We start from the raw sequence: 19022 nt of genomic DNA on the forward strand, positions 1-19022 counted from the left end.
CCTCAAGGCTTTTACTTTGAAGCTCATAAGGACTCGATGTTATCAGATGGTCAACGAGAACACAAAGCAACAGGAAGTTAAAGCGATTCAAAAGCAGCAGACTTCCAGATGAATGAAGATGTTTCTGCTGAGTCGGCAGCTCCTCCACATAAACAACCGTCTCTGTCTTCACCAGATTGAGCTCTCAGATTATCTCAGGCGGAGGCCAGATTAAAGGAGCGTCTTTGTTAGGATCGTTTGAGCCGCCCCGAGGCCTTTAATGAAATATTGATTTTTTATTGTACAGAAGTCTCCGATGTGACTGAGCGGCAGAAACAGCTTTTGTTCCTCAGCGGTGACTCATGGAGCTCAAACTGGGACCAGTTCGATTTACACGTTGCAACTGGAGAAACCTGCACGCTGCTCCTGTGTTCTAGAAGCCGACCACGAGTCTCATCCTCTGAGTCAGATTATGACTTTTTATACACAAACAATTCTGCAGATAAAATGTCTGCATGAGAAAACAAGAGCTGCATTCTCTCTCCTGACCACCAGGGGGCGACTCCTCTGGTTGTATAGAAGTCTATGCTTCATGTGTTAAAGCTGCATTCTCTCTCCTGACCACCAGGGGGCGACTCCTCTGGTTGTATAGAAGTCTATGCTTCATGTGTTAAAGCTGCGTTCTCTCTCCTGACCACCAGGGGGCGACTCCTCTGGTTGTATAGAAGTCTATGCTTCATGTGTTAAAGCTGCATTCTCTCTCCTGGCCACCAGGGGGCGACTCCTCTGGTTGTATAGAAGTCTATATAAATGGCTCTACTTCTCTCTTGATGTATTTCCTCAGTAAAAACTCTTCAAAAATCACTTTTTAATTTCTTTTGTTCACGCTCATGAATGATGGATTAACCTTGCTGGGTAAACACGGCTCAGTGAAATTAAAGTTGGGGGATAATCTCATCACGTCAACAGCGGAACGTTTATCTGGACCACAAACACCTCGCCGCTCGTTAATTAACTCCTAATTGATTAACGAGTCCACACACTCGTTCAACTAATTTCATTCACTTTCATCAGACTCGCCGGCCTCACAGACAAATGTGTGTGTGTGTGTGTGTGTGTGTGTGTGTGTGTGTGTGTGTGTGTGTGTGTGTGTGTGTGTGTGTGTGTGTGTGTGTGTGTGTGTGTGTGAAAGCTGACGGTTGTTTAAAGACCTCTGAAATATTCCATGAGAAAAACAGAGTGTGTGTGTGTTCCTGGACATGCTGCATAGTGGGGACCACTCATCTTTCCCTGCAGACTGAGGACGTTTTGGGAAACGAAGGATTTTCACTTCTTCAAAAGTCGTTTTGAGTTCAGGAGTTCAGGACCTGATCAGGACCTGATCAGGACCTGATGTTAATGATCTGATTGAAGTTAAAGTCAGGGAACTGAGGGTCCCCACTAAGAGAGACACACAGGTATGTGTGTGCCATTAAAGAGAGAGAGAGAGAGAGAGAGAGAGAGAGAGAGAGAGAGAGAGAGAGAGAGAGAGAGAGAGAGAGAGAGAACGTCTCTAATTTTTATGACATTTACATAAAAGGCCTAACGAGTCTCTGGCTACAGATAAAAGGGTGAGGATACCTGCTGGCCTGTGTGTGTGTGTGTGTGTGTGTGTGTGTGTGTGTGTGTGTGTTCATGCTGAGGGACCCTGCTGTGTAATTGAAACAACGCTCTATAATTAGTAAGAAAAAAGACAGTTGATTAGCCTCTAATGGCCTGCTTGTGTTCACAATTTCCTCTTTCTGACACACACACACACACACACACACACACACACACACACACACACACACACACACACACACACACCACCACCACCACCACCACCACCACCATTACAAGGAGCTTACATGCAGTCTCTCTCTGTGTGTGTGTGTGCCAAGGCCGAGTGTGAGTGTGTGTGTGTGTGTGTGTGTGTGTGTGTGTGTGTGTGTGTGTGTGTGTGTGTGTGTGTGTGTGTCAACAGGAGCTTTTAACAGGAAAAAATGGCAGTGAATTCTTTTGTGTTACACACTGCACACTGTGTGTTTCCATACTTGTGAGGACCATCTGAACCTCAACGTCCAACATGAACAAAAAAACAAAACGTCTCATAAAAAATGTCTTTCAACATATTTAAAATATTTAACATATTTAAATTATTAACTTTATGAGTTTAAGTGGATGAAATGTTAAAACCAGTCAGTGTTGATGTCACACATGAACGTTCATATTGATCTGTAATCATCTGAGAAGCCTTTGATCTGTTCCACTGTGTGAAGAAGAAGATGAAGAAGATGATGATGAAGATGAAGATGAAGAAGAAGAAGAAGATGAAGAAGAAGAAGAAGATGATGAAGAAGAAGAAGAAGAAGATGAAGATGAAGATGAAGAAGAAGATGAAGAAGAAGAAGAAGACGAAGAAGACGAAGAAAAAGAAGAAGACGAAGAAGAAGAAGAAGAAGAAGAAGAAGAAGAAGAAGAAGATGACAAAATCAAATAGTTAAACTGAGAAAAACTTTGCTTTCCTTTTCGAGGATTAAACAAAGACACAGGATTGATTTAAGGAAGTCTTAAACATCTTTTGAGCCGAATCTAAAGTTTTACAAGATTTTCAAACTTTTTTTGTTCCTCCAAGGTTTGAGTAAAGATCATAAAGTCGTTCATCTTCACGATCCTCTCTGTCCAGGAGTTACACTCAAAGTCTGAGCGCCCGAATGATGCATTAATAACTATGAACAGCTCATAACGGAGCCCTCGCTCAACAGTACATGATGAAGATGAAGATGATGAAGAAGAAGACGACACACACACACGTTGATGATTGCACCCTGCTGCACAAGAATGGGCCAATTACACACACACACACACACAGACACACACACACACACACACACACACACACACACACACACACACACACACACACACACAGACACACACACAGAAGCCTAGTTTCCTGCTAGTTGTCTTCTCAGGAAAGAGGCTCATTTTAAGTGAAGTTGGGTCCAATTAGAGCTGCAGAGAACCGCCTGCAAGTAACACCAGGAACATGACCCCCCCTCCTCATCTGACCCCCCCTCCTCATCTGACCCCCCCTCCTCATCTGACCCCCCCTCCTCATATGACCCCCCCTCCTCATCTGACCCCCCCTCCTCATCTGACCCCCCCTCCTCATCTGACCCCCCCTCCTCATATGACCCCCCCTCCTCATCTGACCCCCCCTCCTCATCTGACCCCCCCTCCTCATCTGACCCCCCCCCCCTCCACTCACCCGGTTGATCAGCTCGCCCACCATGCCCGTCCAGCTGCCGTTGGGCTCGGGCGCTCCGTACACGCGGTCGTCCACCAGCTTGATCCTGAAGGAGAACTTGAGCGTGTGCGACAGCTCGCGCAGCATGTCCACGCAGAAGCCCTCGTAGCGCTCGTTGCCGCGCAGCTCCTGGTAGTTGGACTTGTGCATCACGTACGGGTTCTCCTGCGAGGAGGGAGGCGGAGTCAGACGGCGGCCGTGGGGAGGAAAAGGGGGAGGGGCATACGGGGGACGGCTAAAGGAAGCGCACGCTACCAGTATGGTGGTGACGACCAGCGTCTTGTTCGCCAGCGTCTCCGACGCGTTGAGGTCCAGCGACGTGGAGTTCATCACCAACGTGTTGTTGGAGAACCAGGTGCCGATCTGAGGAGGAAGAGGAGGGAGAGGAAGAGGAGGGAGAGGAAGAGGACGAAGAGGAGGGAGAGGAAGAGGAGGACAGAGCAGTTAGAGTGCGATGAGAGGAAGAGCGGAAGCTACAAGGTCGATGTTGAGATCAATGGAGGACGACCGGCTTCTTCAGCAGGTTGAATAAGGCACTGAATACGTTAGCCGACTCCATCCCATGACCTCATGACCTCATGACCTCACGACCTCATGACCTCACGACCTCATACCTCACTACCTCATGACCTCACTACCTCATGACCTCACTACCTCGTGACCTCACAACCTCATGACCTCACAACCTCATGACCTCACTACCTCATGACCTCACGACCTCATGACCTCACTACCTCACGACCTCACGACCCCATGACCTCATGACCTCATGTTGCTTCATGAGCTGATGACGCTTTGCTGTCGGTCCATAAGTCGTGTTGATAACGAGTCCGTCAGAGTTCTTCCATCTCTTCCGTTATTTTCTGGTTCACCAGATTTTACGGCCGTGCCGCTGAGCACGTTGACCTTGAGGTGACCTCTGTTTGTCCACAACCTCTCAATGTTCCCCGAGGTCGTAAAGCAGGCTGTTAGTATTGATCATAGCATCGATTCTATTGAGGGAGGAATGAGAGCGCCGCTTCCTGTGAAGCCGGTATTGATTCTCCCAGAGAACATGAACAGAGGAGCACTTCCTGTCACAGAGGAACACCGTTAACGCCACAACTTCTCAAGACTGTTCTGGTGGATCATTTCAGGGGAATCGTCTATTTTCAGACGCTGAAGCTAAACGCTAACTCAACCTCTGAAGCTAAACGCTAACTCAACCTCTGAAGCTAAACGCTAACTCAACCTCTGAAGCTAAACGCTAACTCAACCTCTGAAGCTAAACGCTAACTCAACCTCTGAAGCTAAACGCTAACTCAACCTCTGAAGCTAAAAGCTAACTCAACCTCTGAAGCTAAATGCTAACTCAACCTCTGAAGCTAAAAGCTATCTCAACCTCTGAAGCTGAAAGCTAACTCAACCTCTGAAGCTAAAAGCTAACTCAACCTCTGAAGCTAAACGCTAACTCAACCTCTGAAGCTAAAAGCTAACTCAACCTCTGCGGCTAAAAGCTATCTCAACCTCTGAAGCTAAAAGCTATCTCAACCTCTGAAGCTAAATGCTAACTCCTCCTCTGGCCTCCCGCTTGACCTCTGACCTCCTTGTGCCCCCCCGGGTGTTTCTCCAGGATCTTCAGCGTGTAGTTGGTTCTCTGGCCTTTGCTGTTGAACTCGATGTGACCCGTCAGACCGTCGTACTCCACCTGGTGGCGCAAACGGAGAGAGACACCGGTACATGTTGTTAGCACACCAGCTAAGGATCAGCTGGTCCGGCGTGCAGCGGCGTCTCGTGGTGCTCACCATGCGCAGGTAGTTCATGAGGCTGGTCCCGTGCTGCCAGATGAGCGGAGACGTGCAGCTCAGCGGCTTCACGCCGATCTCCTGACTGCGGTTCAGCTCGCGCACGGCGCTCACCACCACGTGCACGGCATCGAACATCAGGGCCGAGGACAGCTGCAACACACGGAAGATACAAGACAATGAGCCGTCGGCCATCTTGGACTGGTTCAAAATCAAGGGTGGAACTTCCTGTGTTACTTTATTGCTGCTACAACTGTGACGTCATTCAGGCTTTTGCACACTTTCTGAAATAGAAATGGAGCTACTTTGCAGTTATTGATAACTAGTTAGTAAGTGATTTAAATATAACTATTCAGGACTTGCTGTTCCTCCATCTTTCTGTCATATTTCCCCTGTGCTTCTAGCATCGTTGCTCAGCGAAGGTAGGCTAAGCTAAGCTAAGCTAAAAAATATATATTTTTAGAGCGAGATGCTCGTCCTATTGGAGTTTGGTGTTTGAGTCCAGCTGATGATTCTGATCCGATTCACTTCCTTGTAGCTTTGGTTTCTTTTTCATCTCACGTAAAACACGACAACAAGGAAGCGGCGCCGCTATCAGCGGCTCCAGCGGGCGCCGCGTCGCGCTCAGCGATCCTATCAGAGTCCCAGGTTCTGGTCCGCTCAGTCAGCTGTCAATCAAAGCGACGCTCCGAGGGGGAAGCAGACGGGTGGAGGGAAGGCAGAGCGGCGCCGGCTGTCTGCGGCTGATAATAACAAATTAAAAAAGAAAGACGGATGTACAACTTTGTGTGATCGAGGTTCTCTCTGAGCGGATGGTGTCAAGGCCGGATGACGAGAACTCATCAGAGTTTGGAGAGAAGGATTGAGGCAAACAAGTTCTTTTAGCTCATGATCTGTTGGGAGGGGGTTCAACATGTGGCTCAGCGTGAGGTGGAGGTCTTTAATCTTCTCAGTTTGAGTTCTGAATGGGAGCCAAGAGCACAGGGAGGATCCTATGGAAGCCCATTCCCGTTACCAAAAAAAAAAAAGAATTAAGACCAAAAAATCAAAAAATTAGGACAAAAAAAAAATAAAAAATGAAGACCAAAAAAAAAATCATTAGGACCAAAAAAAAATAAAACATGAAGACCAAAAAAAAAATCATTAGGACCAAAAAAAAAAAAAATTAGGACCATAAAAAAAAAATTTGACCAAAAAAAAGAAGAAAAAAAATTAGGACCAAAAAAAAAAAAAAAAAAAAATTAGGACCAAAAAAAATTTAAAAAAAATTAGGACCATAAAAAAAAAATTGGACGAAAAATAAACAAAACAAAAAAAAAATTAGGACCAAAAAAAAAAAAAAAAAAAATTAGGACCAAAAAAAAAAAAAATAATAATTAAGACCAAAAAACAAAAAATTAGGATCAAAACCAAAAAAAAAATTAGGACCAAAAAAATAATTTAAAAAAAATAGGACCAAAAAAAAATAAAAAATTAGGACCAAAAAAAAGAGAGAAAAATTAGGGACAAAAAAAATTAGGACCCCCCAAAAAAAAACAATGCTGAAAAAAAAAATTAGGACGAAAAAAAAAAAATTTGGACAGAAAAAAAAATACATGGCAAGCACTGTTTTATATTCAAGTGCTCTTGTTATTTACCAAAAGATAACTTGACAACGTCAACGACCTGTAAGCGTATTGATGATTACTTTAAAGTAAATAATTCATTCAATACATTTGTGGACTTTGCATTTTACTCAGTTCTTAAAAATGGTCAATGGAACCACAACGATGTATTTTGTGTGTACAAATGTTATCAACAATTATATTTTTTTATAACTGGAATTTAGTAGTGAACTTCTCATTTCTCTCCTGGAATGAAATATTTTTTTTTTGTTGCCTTTTTTTTAAGTCGATGAAAAAAAAAAAGGCCAAAAAAAAAAAAAAAATTTGTCCAGAAAAAAAAAAAGTTGATTTTTTTTCTTTTGTTTTTCTGAAAGGCTTTTTTGTCCCTTTTTTGGGGGGAGGGTCCCAAAAAGTTTTTGGGGTCGTAATTGCTTTTTCTTTTCTTTTTGGTCCTATTTGTTTTTTGGGGTGTGGCGTGAATGGGCTTCCATAGGATCCATCTGGTCTGTTCGGTCACGGACAACGCTCGCTCCATGTGTCCGTTCACGTCTCGCCGTCGGTTCGCGGCGTGAAAATCTCTTTTTTTCGGAGTGTTAGATTATTATATTTGAATATTTGAATTAATCTCACGCCCCCTGTGTCAACACAACACAACCTGCTGTGACGTTGCAGGTTCGCAACCAACTGAAGCTCCTCCCACTTCTGATCGACCGCGTAGCAACACAAGCTAACCCTCATTAAACGTGGTTTATGGTTCTAAACCCAACAGGCAGGATGTGAACCTGCAGTTTGTTGGTTTATGACGCTCTTCATGCACTCTGGCGCACACACACACACACACACACACACACACACACACACACACACACACACACACAGGTCTCTGACAGGTTGATTTGCAGTGAGGACGTTCTCTCTTTCAGGAATAATGGTTTCTGTTTCTCTCCGGAACGTTTCAGGGTGACCTCGCGACACCGACGCCCGTAACCATGGCGACACGCCGCTAAAAGGGTCCGGCGGGCCGCGAAGTGGTCGTGAGCTCGTGATTCATTTCCATATTAAACCCCACGGCATCGAACACGCGGCCAGCTGCTCAACAGTTCAACGCGCCTGTTATTGAGGAGACTCTTTATGGATGACATAAAACAGAATTTACACATTTAAACAAACAAACTTAAAATAAAAAAACATTATTGGGGTTAAAATGTTGTTTTGACATCACTGACGTCTCCTTCAGGGAATGAACAAGAGAACAATGAACAAGAGAACAATGAACAAGAGAACAATGAACAAGAGAACAATACTTCTGACGCTCCGTCAGGAGGAGAAGAAGCGACGGAGAGAAACAACGAAGAGACGTCACGACGAGCTGCTTCCTGTCGGATGTTTCAACCGACAGGAAGCAGAACTTCATGTTCCACCTTCTGATGACGAGTTCAACCTTTTGGAAACCGCGCACAAAAATCCTCCCGCTCTTATTTTAATACCCAGCATGCCCCATTCAGACAATCTTTTGCATAAAATATGTATTTTTTCTCATTTTTTAACCGAACGACACAGTGTTTTGACTGAAGCTCCTTCCTAACAGGACAAGACTTTGTTTTATTGTGATTGTTGTTGCAGGTTCTGATTCTTTAGGTCCTAATCTTTCCATAAAGGTGTCTTATTGACGCTCCAGGAGGCTTTCTGGGGAATCTGGCTCATATCATGCTGGATGTTCATAGTTACCATCAACATATCTTTTAAAGTGATTTTTTTGCAGATTGTTTTTCCAAGACTTTGCTGAACAAATACAAACAATAAACACAAGTATTGGAATAATTTGGGGTTCCTACAACGACTCAAACAGGGAAAGAGGTCTGGAGACAGAACTGGTTCCACAGTTTAACAGGTTAAAAGTGTTTTTTAAAGAGTTTACTTTTAGCTGAACGCTCCGTCTGATAAAGAGTTACAATGTAAATGTCTCAGGCTTTTATTTTGAAAGGTAAAACCAGAATGGATCTGGTCTGCGCTGCCTTTGTCGGGGTTGAAAGGAGCAATAAAGTTTCTGTGTTGTTTTGAACGTGTTTGGTCTCAAAACACAACGATTCTTTTTTTCAGGTGATTGAAACACAAAATAACTGAATATAATATTTCCAACAGATCCCCTGCATGTGACACACTGTCCCTTTAAGGGAAACCAGCCAGCTGCTCTCGTACCGCCGGGCCCGGGTACGGGCTGATGTGGCAGCCTTCCTTCCACGACAGGTTGAGGCTGCGGATGAACTCCAGGTAGAAAGGATGGCTGACGTTCAGCATGGAGAAGCCCAGGATGTTGGACTGCTCGCCCACCACGTCGTCCAGCCGGAGCAGAGGGAAGTCCTGAGGGGAGAGAGGAGGTCCAGGATTACAGGAGGTACGGGATTACAGGAGGTACGGGATTACAGGAGGTACAGGATTACAGGAGGTCCAGGATTACAGGAGGTACGGGATTACAGGAGGTACGGGATTACAGGAGGTACGGGATTACAGGAGGTACGGGATTACAGGAGGTACGGGATTACAGGAGGTCCAGGATTACAGGAGGTACAGGATTACAGGAGGTACAGGATTACAGGAGGTACGGGATTACAGGAGGTACAGGATTACAGGAGGTACGGGATTACAGGAGGTACAGGATTACAGGAGATCCAGGATTACAGGAGGTACGGGATTACAGGAGGTACGGGATTACAGGAGGTACAGGATTACAGGATTACAGGAGGTCCGGGATTACAGGAGGTACAGGATTACAGGAGGTCCGGGATTACAGGATTACAGGATTACAGGAGGTCCGGGATTACAGGAGGTACAGGATTACAGAAGTTACAGCCGGCTGTGGTGGAAATGTGTGAAGCGAGATCACAGCGGGGAGGAGACACCAGACGAGTGGCGGGAGAACTGAACACAGGCGGAGGAAGAGGAGGAGGAGGAGGAGGAAGAGGAGGAGGAGGAAGAGGAGGAGGAGGGAAACAAACTGAGGGCGTTCTGTCTGCAGGCTGCACAACGTGAAGTTCATCTTTTACATTCAGAGCAGAGTTACAGAGGAAGAGAAATAAAGAACAGAAGAAGAAGAAGATCAAAGGCCTTCAAAGGACTTCAAAGGCTCCTTGAAGACGAGCGGCTGAAACAAACCAGTCAAATGAAGCGTTTATCTGCAGCAGTGCAGCGAAGAGAGGACGCGACTTCAGCTGCCGGTTCCCCTCCAACCGGCTCCAGGGGGACTACACTACCCACAATCCTCAGCACAGGAAGAATTTCAGGCAGCGGTTTTTAATCCGTCTTCATCTTTAGATCGACATCGAGGTGCCACTCGTAGTGTTTCTCTTACGGGACGAGTCAGAGCTTCACGCTTAAAATATTGAATGTACAAAGTATTTTCTATAAATGTTTCATGGTCATTACATTACAAGTATTGTAATACTTGTAATACCTGTTTGGTGTTTGCCTGGTTGGTGTATTTTGGGATGTGGACGTCATGGAGAAGAGAAACCGGTGATGTTCTCCTCGCTCATGTCGTTTATTGTTATGAGTTCTCTTCCTTTTGATTCAGTGAAAGAATAACCAAAGAGACCACGCGTCTCCCTCGTCTCCCTCGTCTTCGTCGTCTCCCTCGTCTCCCTCGTCTTCATCGTCTCCCTCGTCTTCGTCGCCTCTCTGGCGGTGATGAACCTTCGGTCTTTCCCGCTCTGCTGCTTCTTCCTCTCCTCCTCCAGACGTCCAGACGCTCAGGAAGCTCCAGGTTCATTTCCTCGCCGCCGCTCGCGGTCGCCAGTTTGCCAAATGGATTCCGGCTCCGGTGCCAAGAACACGGCCGGACCGCCGCCGCCTGCCAGCCGCCTCGCGCAGCGGCTGGCAGGCGGCGGCGAGGAGCAAACGCGGCTTCCCAGAAAGAACGAAGCGCGTCTGAGTTCATTCATGCAGGTTTCCAGAAGCCGCCAACAAAACGAAGGATTCGGGGAAACATCACCTTCTCCTTCAGGATTATGAATCAATATGTGACTCGTGATCACAGAGACGTTTCCCTTTTGTTTCAGAGACTCTGAACTGGAAAACATCGGCCTCCACAAGCCTGTTGGCGATGGCCCAGTGTTCCCATTGTTCCCATTGTTCCCATTGAAACCCCTAAAGAGTTCCTCATCGTCCAACTCGGAGCTTCCTGCTTTAATGACGACGTCCTCGAGTCACAGCTGAAATCTAAAAGCTCCCTTTGACTCCTAAAAGAAGACTTTTCACTTTAACAACTGTTTTTAAGGAGAGAAGGAAGGAGGGAAGGAAGGAAGGAAAGAAGGAGGGAGGAAGCAACAAGTGGAGGAAGAAGAAGATGAACAAAAGGAGAAGAGGAGGAGTTTAATGGGGGATGAAGGCGGGCTCTTACCATGGTGGTGAGGATGTACTTGTAGAAGGCCGACATCATCCCCAGCTCGTTCGCCTGATGAGGAAGAGGAAGAGGAGGAAGAGAAAGAGGAAGAGCAGGAAGAGGAGGAGAGTAAACTACCATTAGCACAGAGAAACAGGAAGTGCACGTCCAGGTTCAGTGCGGTGCTGACCTTGCGCAGGATGTGGTAGGAGATGGAGGCGTTGGCGTCGATGATGATGGTCGCCACTTTGTCGTCGCGGATCTCCTTCAGCAGCGGCGTCGGGTCCAGGCCGTCGTCCAGCATCCGCACCGACAGCGTCTCCCTGGAGATGAGGAAGCGGTGGACCAGCTCCTCCAATCGCAGCAGGCCTAGAGGGAGGAGGGGGAGGAGCCGGGAATCAGGAAGTAGTCGACCGAAACCTTTAACTGACGTGGATTCATCGTCAGGATCAAGCGTGAAAACCTTCACCGGGGCTCAGCTGGCAAATATATCGTAAATATATTGTAAATATATTGTAAATATATTTAAAGTGCACACTGAAGCTGGACTTTAGGGGCGGGGCCTGCAGGTAAGTGATCCAACCCACTGTGGAGGACCCTAAAGGAGCCTGGCCTCATGATGGAAATGCTTTACGAAGACTTAGATTCCACATTCAGAGTCGGTCGCTCTCGTCTCCTCGTCTCCTCGTCTTCTCGCCTCCTCGGCCCTGAAGCAGCAGCACATCTAATAGGCGCCATAAAGCGCTCGTCAGCACGCCGCCGGGTTTAACCGGCCGACAGCAGCGATAACACGAGCCCGTTAAACACCAACGAGGACGAGGAGCGCCGGGGCGGCGAGCCGGGGCGCCCCAGCCGGGTGGGAAAACAAGAGACAGGAGGAAAGAAACAGCGGAGGAAAGGAATCAAAAGATGGAGGAAAGGAAAGGAGAGGAGAAGAAAGAAGAGGAGAAGAAAGGAAAGGTCACGGGAAAATTAACTGCTGTGAATAGTGAGCTCAACTTTGTCAAATGTTCTGAGCCTTGAAGTTGAAAATAAAGAGGACACACACACACACACACACACACACACACACACACACACACACTCACACACTCACACACACACACACACTCACACACACACACACTCACACTCACACACTCACACTCGGCCTTGGCGCACACCAGGCTGGCCGTGGGCTCGCCCAGCGACTGCAGGATGGAGCCCACGGCGAGGCTCAGGTCCTCGTTGCTCGGGTGAAGCGTCACGGAGGCGAAGCGGAGGTACGGCAGCTTCGGGGTCTCCTCCGGCCCGATCTTCACGTGAGGGATCTGAGGAGGAGGAGGAGGGAGAGGAGGAAGAGGAGGAGGATGAGGAGGAGGAGGAGTTAGAGGAAGAGGCGGATGCAACCCGCCCTCTGGAGCCTGGAGGAGGCGTGGCCACTCACCTCTTTCTCCCCACAGATGTGACTGACGGTGGACCCGGAGGCGGGGCTGGAGGCGGGGCCAATCACAGAGACCACGCCCTTCGGCAGGATCTGACACACTGAGAGAGGAAACAGCAGAAAGAAAAGAAAGTAAGAGAAGTTAAAGCTGCAGACGACACGACGACTCATCACTTACTCTGCTTTTATTCTGAAAAACACAAGGAACAAAGACGAGCTCCACAAGCACAGACAGCTCGATGCATTGTTATGAACACTCTATTGTCTCCTGACACATTGTTATGAACACTCTATTGTCTCCTGACACATTGTTATGAACACTCTATTGTCTCCTGACACATTGTTATGAACACTCTATTGTCCCCTGACACATTGTTATGAACACTCTATTGTCCCCTGACACATTGTTATGAACACTCTATTGTCCCCTGACACATTGTTATGAACACTCTATTGTCTCCTGACACATTGTTATGAACACTCTATTGTCTCCTGACACATTGTTATGAACACTCTATTGTCTCCTGACACATTGTTATGAACACTCTATTGTCTCCTGACACATTGTTATGAACACTCTATTGTCTCCTGACACATTGTTATGAACACTCTATTGTCTCCTGACACATTGTTAGCATATAAATAGCTTTGCAGTAACATATTTGTGTTCTTGGAGCTTCATGCAGGTGTTTTATTTTTAGGTCAGTCTGCAGTCGACCTGCGACCGTGTCGGCCAATCAGAAGAGAGAGACGGTGGCGTCGTTTATCAGCTTTCATGCTAATGATGCGAGAAGTGAACTATATGAGTGAAGCAGCCTTTTGTTCTGTAAGCTGAGAGTCTGATTGCAGCTCAGAGGACGTGAGAGCTTCACCAGGAGATCATCATCATCATCATCATCATCATCATCATCATCATCACGAGCTTTTGCTCTCTGAAGGAACTCCAGAATCTCTCACTCAGCATGTCGCGAACAGAAAGAAAACAACAGAACAACAACGATGTTTTTATTTAGAATCAGCTTCAGGATTCACAACAAAAAGAAGAAAAATGCACATTAATCTGTTTCTGAACCAACGGATCAATATGTTTTATTCTGGAGATGCACAGCGGCCGAACACGGTGAGCCAGCTGTGTGTGTGTGTGTGTGTGTGTGTGTGTGTGTGTGTGTGTGTGTGTGATCGATAAACATCAGAGCAGCTGATGCTGCAGAACAGCAGAGTGATGACGAGAAGATTCACCTTCAATAGTTTTATTACTTCATGGATCTACTTTTTATTACAGGAAACTGTTTTACTACTTTTTGTGTTGTTTTATTGTGTTGTTTTATTGTGTTGTTTTATTGTGTTGTTTTATTGTGTTGTTTTATTGTGTCGCACAAACTGTCAAAATGTTAAATCACTGAATTATTTTAGTGTTTTCAGTTTGAACTGTTTAATAACCTGAAAGAAAAGAAAAGAAACGATTCACTTGATTGATTCAAAGATTTCTTAAAGAGACAGTAACGTCCTGGTGTCTTCTTAAAGAGACAGTAACGTCCTGGTGTCTTCTTAAAGAGACAGTAACGTTCTGGTGTCTTCTTAAAGAAACAGTAACGTCCTGGTGTCGTCTTAAAGAGACAGTAACGTCCTGGTGTCTTCTTAAAGAGACAGTGACGTCCTGGTGTCTTCTTAAAGAGACAGTAACGTCCTGGTGTCGTCTTAAAGAGACAGTAACGTCCTGGTGTCGTCTTAAAGAGACAGTAACGTCCTGGTGTCGTCTTAAAGAGACAGTAACGTCCTGGTGTCTTCTTAAAGAGACAGTGACGTCCTGGTGTCTTCTTAAAGAGACAGTAACGTCCTGGTGTCGTCTTAAAGAGACAGTAACGTCCTGGTGTCTTCTTAAAGAGACAGTAACGTCCTGGTGTCGTCTTAAAGAGACAGTAACGTCCTGGTGTCTTCTTAAAGAGACAGTAACGTCCTGGTGTCGTCTTAAAGAGACAGTAACGTCCTGGTGTCTTCTTAAAGAGACAGTGACGTTCTGGTGTCTTCTTAAAGAGACAGTAACGTCCTGGTGTCTTCTTAAAGAGACAGTAACGTCCTGGTGTCGTCTTAAAGAGACAGTAACGTCCTGGTTGCTGGCGTGTTTTTAAAGCTTTTTAAAAACGTACTTTGGTCATGAAGCCTTGAGTTCGACCATTTGGTCGTCGCCATCTTGTTTTGCTGCCTTCAGAAGTGACACGAGGCCCATGAGCAGCAGCAGGAGGACTTACTGGTGTCAGTGGTGTCGTAGTGCGAGTCCTTCAGCAGCTCGTACACGTCCACCTCCACCCTCGCCCGCGACGAGCCCGCCATCAGGCTGTTGATGTTCTCCCTCGCCAGCGCCAGCGCCAGACGCTCGCCTCGGCCGCACGACGACTGGTCATCCAAGATGGCCGCTGGAGGGAGCGAGAGAATAGAAGAACAGGGTTAGCTTAGCTTAGCATAGGTGTTCTAAAACCAAACATTGTGTATTTAGTACTTTCCTCCAGTTTTATTGTATAAGTACTTCTTTTTAGTCGTTTCACTATTTCAACACAAGTTTACCAAATACTACCACCCTTCAGATATTCTCTTTTCCAGAACCTCCTCCCTCTTCTTCCTCCACCCTCTTCGTCCTCCTCCCTCTTCATCCTCCACCCTCTTCGTCCTTCAACCTCTTCGTCCTCCTCCCTCTTCGTCCTTCACCCTCTTCCTCCTCCTCCCTCTTCCTCCTCCTCCCTCTTCCTCCTCCTCCCTTTTCTTCCTCCTCCCTCCTTGTCCTCCTCCCTCTTCTTCCTCCTCCCTCTTCTTCCTCTCCAGAGTTATTTCCGTGCTGCTCGTTGTCGCTGGAGGAACTTTTCCTTCAACGCGCTTCACACTTTCTCTGCTGAGGAACTTCTTCCCTCCGGCTTCAACACTTTGACAGCAGAGCGATATTTATATTTATCTCCTCCAGCGAAGACATGCGTCTGTCCTACAAGCCTCCTCTCTTTAGCGTCATGTCCTCTCTTTAGCGTCATGTCCTCTCTTTAGCGTCATGTCCTCTCTTTAGCGTCATGTCCTCTCTTTAGCGTCATGTCCTCTCTTTAGCGTCATGTCCTCTCTTTAGCGTCATGTCCTCTCTTTAGCGTCATGTCCTCTCTTTAGCATCATGTCCTCTCTTTAGCGTCATGTCCTCTCTTTAGCGTCATGTCCTCTCTTTAGCGTCATGTCCTCTCTTTAGCGTCATGTCCTCTCTTTAGCGTCATGTCCTCTCTTTAGCATCATGTCCTCTCTTTAGCGTCATGTCCTCTCTTTAGCGTCATGTCCTCTCTTTAGCGTCATGTCCTCTCTTTAGCGTCATGTCCTCTCTTTAGCGTCATGTCCTCTCTTTAGCGTCATGTCCTCTCTTTAGCGTCATGTCCTCTCTTTAGCATCATGTCCTCTCTTTAGCGTCCTCTCTTTAGCGTCATGTCCTCTCTTTAGCGTCATGTCCTCTCTTTAGCGTCATGTCCTCTCTTTAGCGTCATGTCCTCTCTTTAGCGTCATGTCCTCTCTTTAGCATCATGTCCTCTCTTTAGCGTCCTCTCTTTAGCGTCATGTCCTCTCTTTAGCGTCATGTCCTCTCTTTAGCATCATGTCCTCTCTTTAGCGTCCTCTCTTTAGCGTCATGTCCTCTCTTTAGCGTCATGTCCTCTCTTTAGCGTCATGTCCTCTCTTTAGCGTCATGTCCTCTCTTTAGCGTCATGTCCTCTCTTTAGCATCATGTCCTCTCTTTAGCGTCCTCTCTTTAGCGTCATGTCCTCTCTTTAGCGTCATGTCCTCTCTTTAGCGTCATGTCCTCTCTTTAGCGTCATGTCCTCTCTTTAGCGTCATGTCCTCTCTTTAGCATCATGTCCTCTCTTTAGCGTCCTCTCTTTAGCGTCATGTCCTCTCTTTAGCGTCATGTCCTCTCTTTAGCATCATGTCCTCTCTTTAGCGTCATGTCCTCTCTTTAGCGTCCTCTCTTTAGCGTCCTCTCTTTAGCGTCATGTCCTCTCTTTAGCGTCATGTCCTCTCTTTAGCGTCATGTCCTCTCTTTAGCGTCCTCTCTTTAGCGTCATGTCCTCTCTTTAGCGTCATGTCCTCTCTTTAGCGTCCTCTCTTTAGCGTCATGTCCTCTCTTTAGCATTCAGGGCTCATTTTAAGGCGTCAGTTGTTGTTTTTTAACACTTCTTTGTAAAAGTTTTGACTTTGACAGCATCTGTCCACAGACGCACACACACAGAGACACACACACACAGACACACACACAGAGACACACACACAGAGACACACACACAGACGCACAAGGGGAACAACAGTGTGTAGGCGTAAACAGTCACAAACAAAGCGCTGCATTCCTGCAAACTGCGGCCCCTGAACGCACCGCGGCTTGAAGGACGGAAACGCAGCGCAACACATGCAAACACCAGGTGGTGAGTCAGATTAGTATTAATCATAACAACAACAACAACAACAATAATCTGAGCTCTGGGAGACGCAAGACGGCTTCAAACTTCATCCACCAACAAAAAACACTCCGGAAGAAGAAAAGGCTTCAAATAATAATCTCAGTTTGGCTTCAGATAAAAAAGACGACGCCGTGTTGAGTTCACACGAGACTCTGAACCTCTGAGAGACGTGCAGGTGGAGGTGGAGGTGGAGGTGCAGGTGCAGGTGCAGGTGCAGGTGCAGGTGCAGGTGGAGGTGCAGGTGGAGGTGCAGGTGCAGGTGCAGGTGGAGGTGGAGGTGGAGGTGCAGGTGCAGGTGGAGGTGCAGGTGGAGGTGCAGGTGCAGGTGGAGGTGCAGGTGGAGGTGGAGGTGCAGGTGCAGGTGGAGGTGCAGGTGGAGGTGCAGGTGCAGGTGCAGGTGGAGGTGCAGGTGCAGGTGGAGGTGCAGGTGCAGGTGGAGGTGCAGGTGGAGGTGCAGGTGGAGGTGCAGGTGGAGGTGGAGGTGGAGGTGCAGGTGGAGGTGGAGGTGCAGGTGGAGGTGCAGGTGGAGGTGGAGGTGCAGGTGGAGGTGCAGGTGGAGGTGGAGGTGCAGGTGGAGGTGCAGGTGGAGGTGCAGGTGGAGGTGGAGGTGCAGGTGCAGGTGCAGGTGCAGGTGCAGGTGGAGGTGGAGGTGCAGGTGCAGGTGCAGGTGGAGGTGCAGGTGGAGGTGGAGGCCGCTGATTGGACGACAGGTGAGAACACATCACATCTCTTCCCACAATGCTTTGCTGTATTTCATGAGTTTAAATGAAGTGAATCAACGTCGTGGTTCAGGAGATCTTTTAGCTAACGGCACTTCTTCTTCTTCTTCTTCTTCTTCTTCTTCTTCTTCTTCTTCTTTTTGTCCGCGTGGCGTGAAAAGTTAATTTGATGTTTTTTTGGATCCATAGCAGGTTTTTTTTCTTGATTTCTCCCTCGTGACCTGATACAAAATGTTCTGTATTTCAGGCTGCAGGAGCGTCGGCGTGTGAACCCTCCACAGGAAACCGTCTTTCTACTTCCTGGTTCATGGTGACGTCATGATCACCTGCAGTCAGTCTGGACCAGGCGGCGAGCCTCCAATGAGGCGTCGCTGTCCCTTTAAGGGCGCCGGCTTCCTCGTCGCTCAACAAAAGAACATGGTATGTTTCATCTTTCCTCTTCTGCCTCTGGACTCTCAGTGTCTTTGACTTTCAGACGAACAGATCGATGACGAACTCGTCCGGACGCCTTCTGACGCGCAGACGGACTTCCTGTCTGTTTTCTTCTTCTCCTCCTCTGAGCCGCCGCCGAGCCGTCTGATTGCGGCTCATCTGGGTCGCTTCTCGGCATGACGGAGATTAATCTGTGCGTTCGACTCGTGCGGTCGCTGATCAGGACGCCGCCGCTCTTCTCTTCCTGATTGCCGCTCGCTCTGAAGAGCTTCTAATTGCTCCGCTTTTGTTTTGAAGACCGACGGCGGCGCCGAGGTCCCGGAGCCCTGTTGACATGTTGTGCCGACGGCGTTTCGGTAAACACGACTGCGTTCGGGGTCTCGGGGCGTCGGCGCTCTGGCGGGTCAGAGGAGACTGTCGCGCGTCCCGCCGCTATGATCAAAGTGTGTTTTGTGTTTTGTGTTTTCCGTCCCGACGCCCCGGAGACTTCAAACCCTCCACCGCGGGACGCTCTGCACCGGCGCCGCCGAGTCCTCCAGAAGAAACACTCCAACGCCGAACTCTGGAAATGTGTTTACAGCCCAGCGCGTCGGGAGATGAACACAATTAGATTTACCGTCGCCCGGAGAGAAAAACACAGCTGAAAGGAAACCAAAGAAACATTCTGACTTTTGATTAAACAACTAATTCAATAACTCAAGAAACAATTCAATGCTCCTGTTAAAACTAATTAGTACAAAATATGAAATAAAAGATGAGTCAAAGGAAGAAGAAGAAGAAGAAGAAGAAGAAGAAGAAGAAGAAGAAGAAGAAGAAGAAGAAGAGCTGGTGGTGAGAGAGAAACTGAGGGATGTGTAAGTGTGTTTTCATTCATGGAGAAAATGGGATTCTGGGTAAATAATG

General features: G+C 47.3%; 1 protein-coding gene across 1 annotated transcript in view; it reads right to left on the reverse strand.

The window, feature by feature from the left end:
- Window positions 1–14932, reverse strand: part of LOC137801425 (glutamate receptor ionotropic, kainate 5-like) — a gene marked incomplete at its 5' end in the record, with an annotated part of 32862 nt that extends 17930 nt beyond the window's left edge. The window contains 10 exons of the mRNA XM_068598834.1: window positions 3272–3475; window positions 3566–3673; window positions 4893–4997; window positions 5095–5247; window positions 8898–9059; window positions 11095–11148; window positions 11267–11445; window positions 12221–12386; window positions 12503–12600; window positions 14749–14932. Of these exons, the coding sequence (XP_068454935.1) occupies window positions 3272–3475; window positions 3566–3673; window positions 4893–4997; window positions 5095–5247; window positions 8898–9059; window positions 11095–11148; window positions 11267–11445; window positions 12221–12386; window positions 12503–12600; window positions 14749–14932 (1413 nt within the window). The remainder of the gene's footprint in view (window positions 1–3271; window positions 3476–3565; window positions 3674–4892; window positions 4998–5094; window positions 5248–8897; window positions 9060–11094; window positions 11149–11266; window positions 11446–12220; window positions 12387–12502; window positions 12601–14748) is intronic.
- Window positions 14933–19022: the final 4090 nt, after the last annotated feature.

Source organism: Clinocottus analis, unplaced genomic scaffold, assembly GCF_023055335.1.
Source record: "Clinocottus analis isolate CAN_PGR_092001 unplaced genomic scaffold, fCliAna1.0.p SCAF_107, whole genome shotgun sequence".
NCBI lineage: Eukaryota > Metazoa > Chordata > Actinopteri > Perciformes > Cottidae > Clinocottus > Clinocottus analis.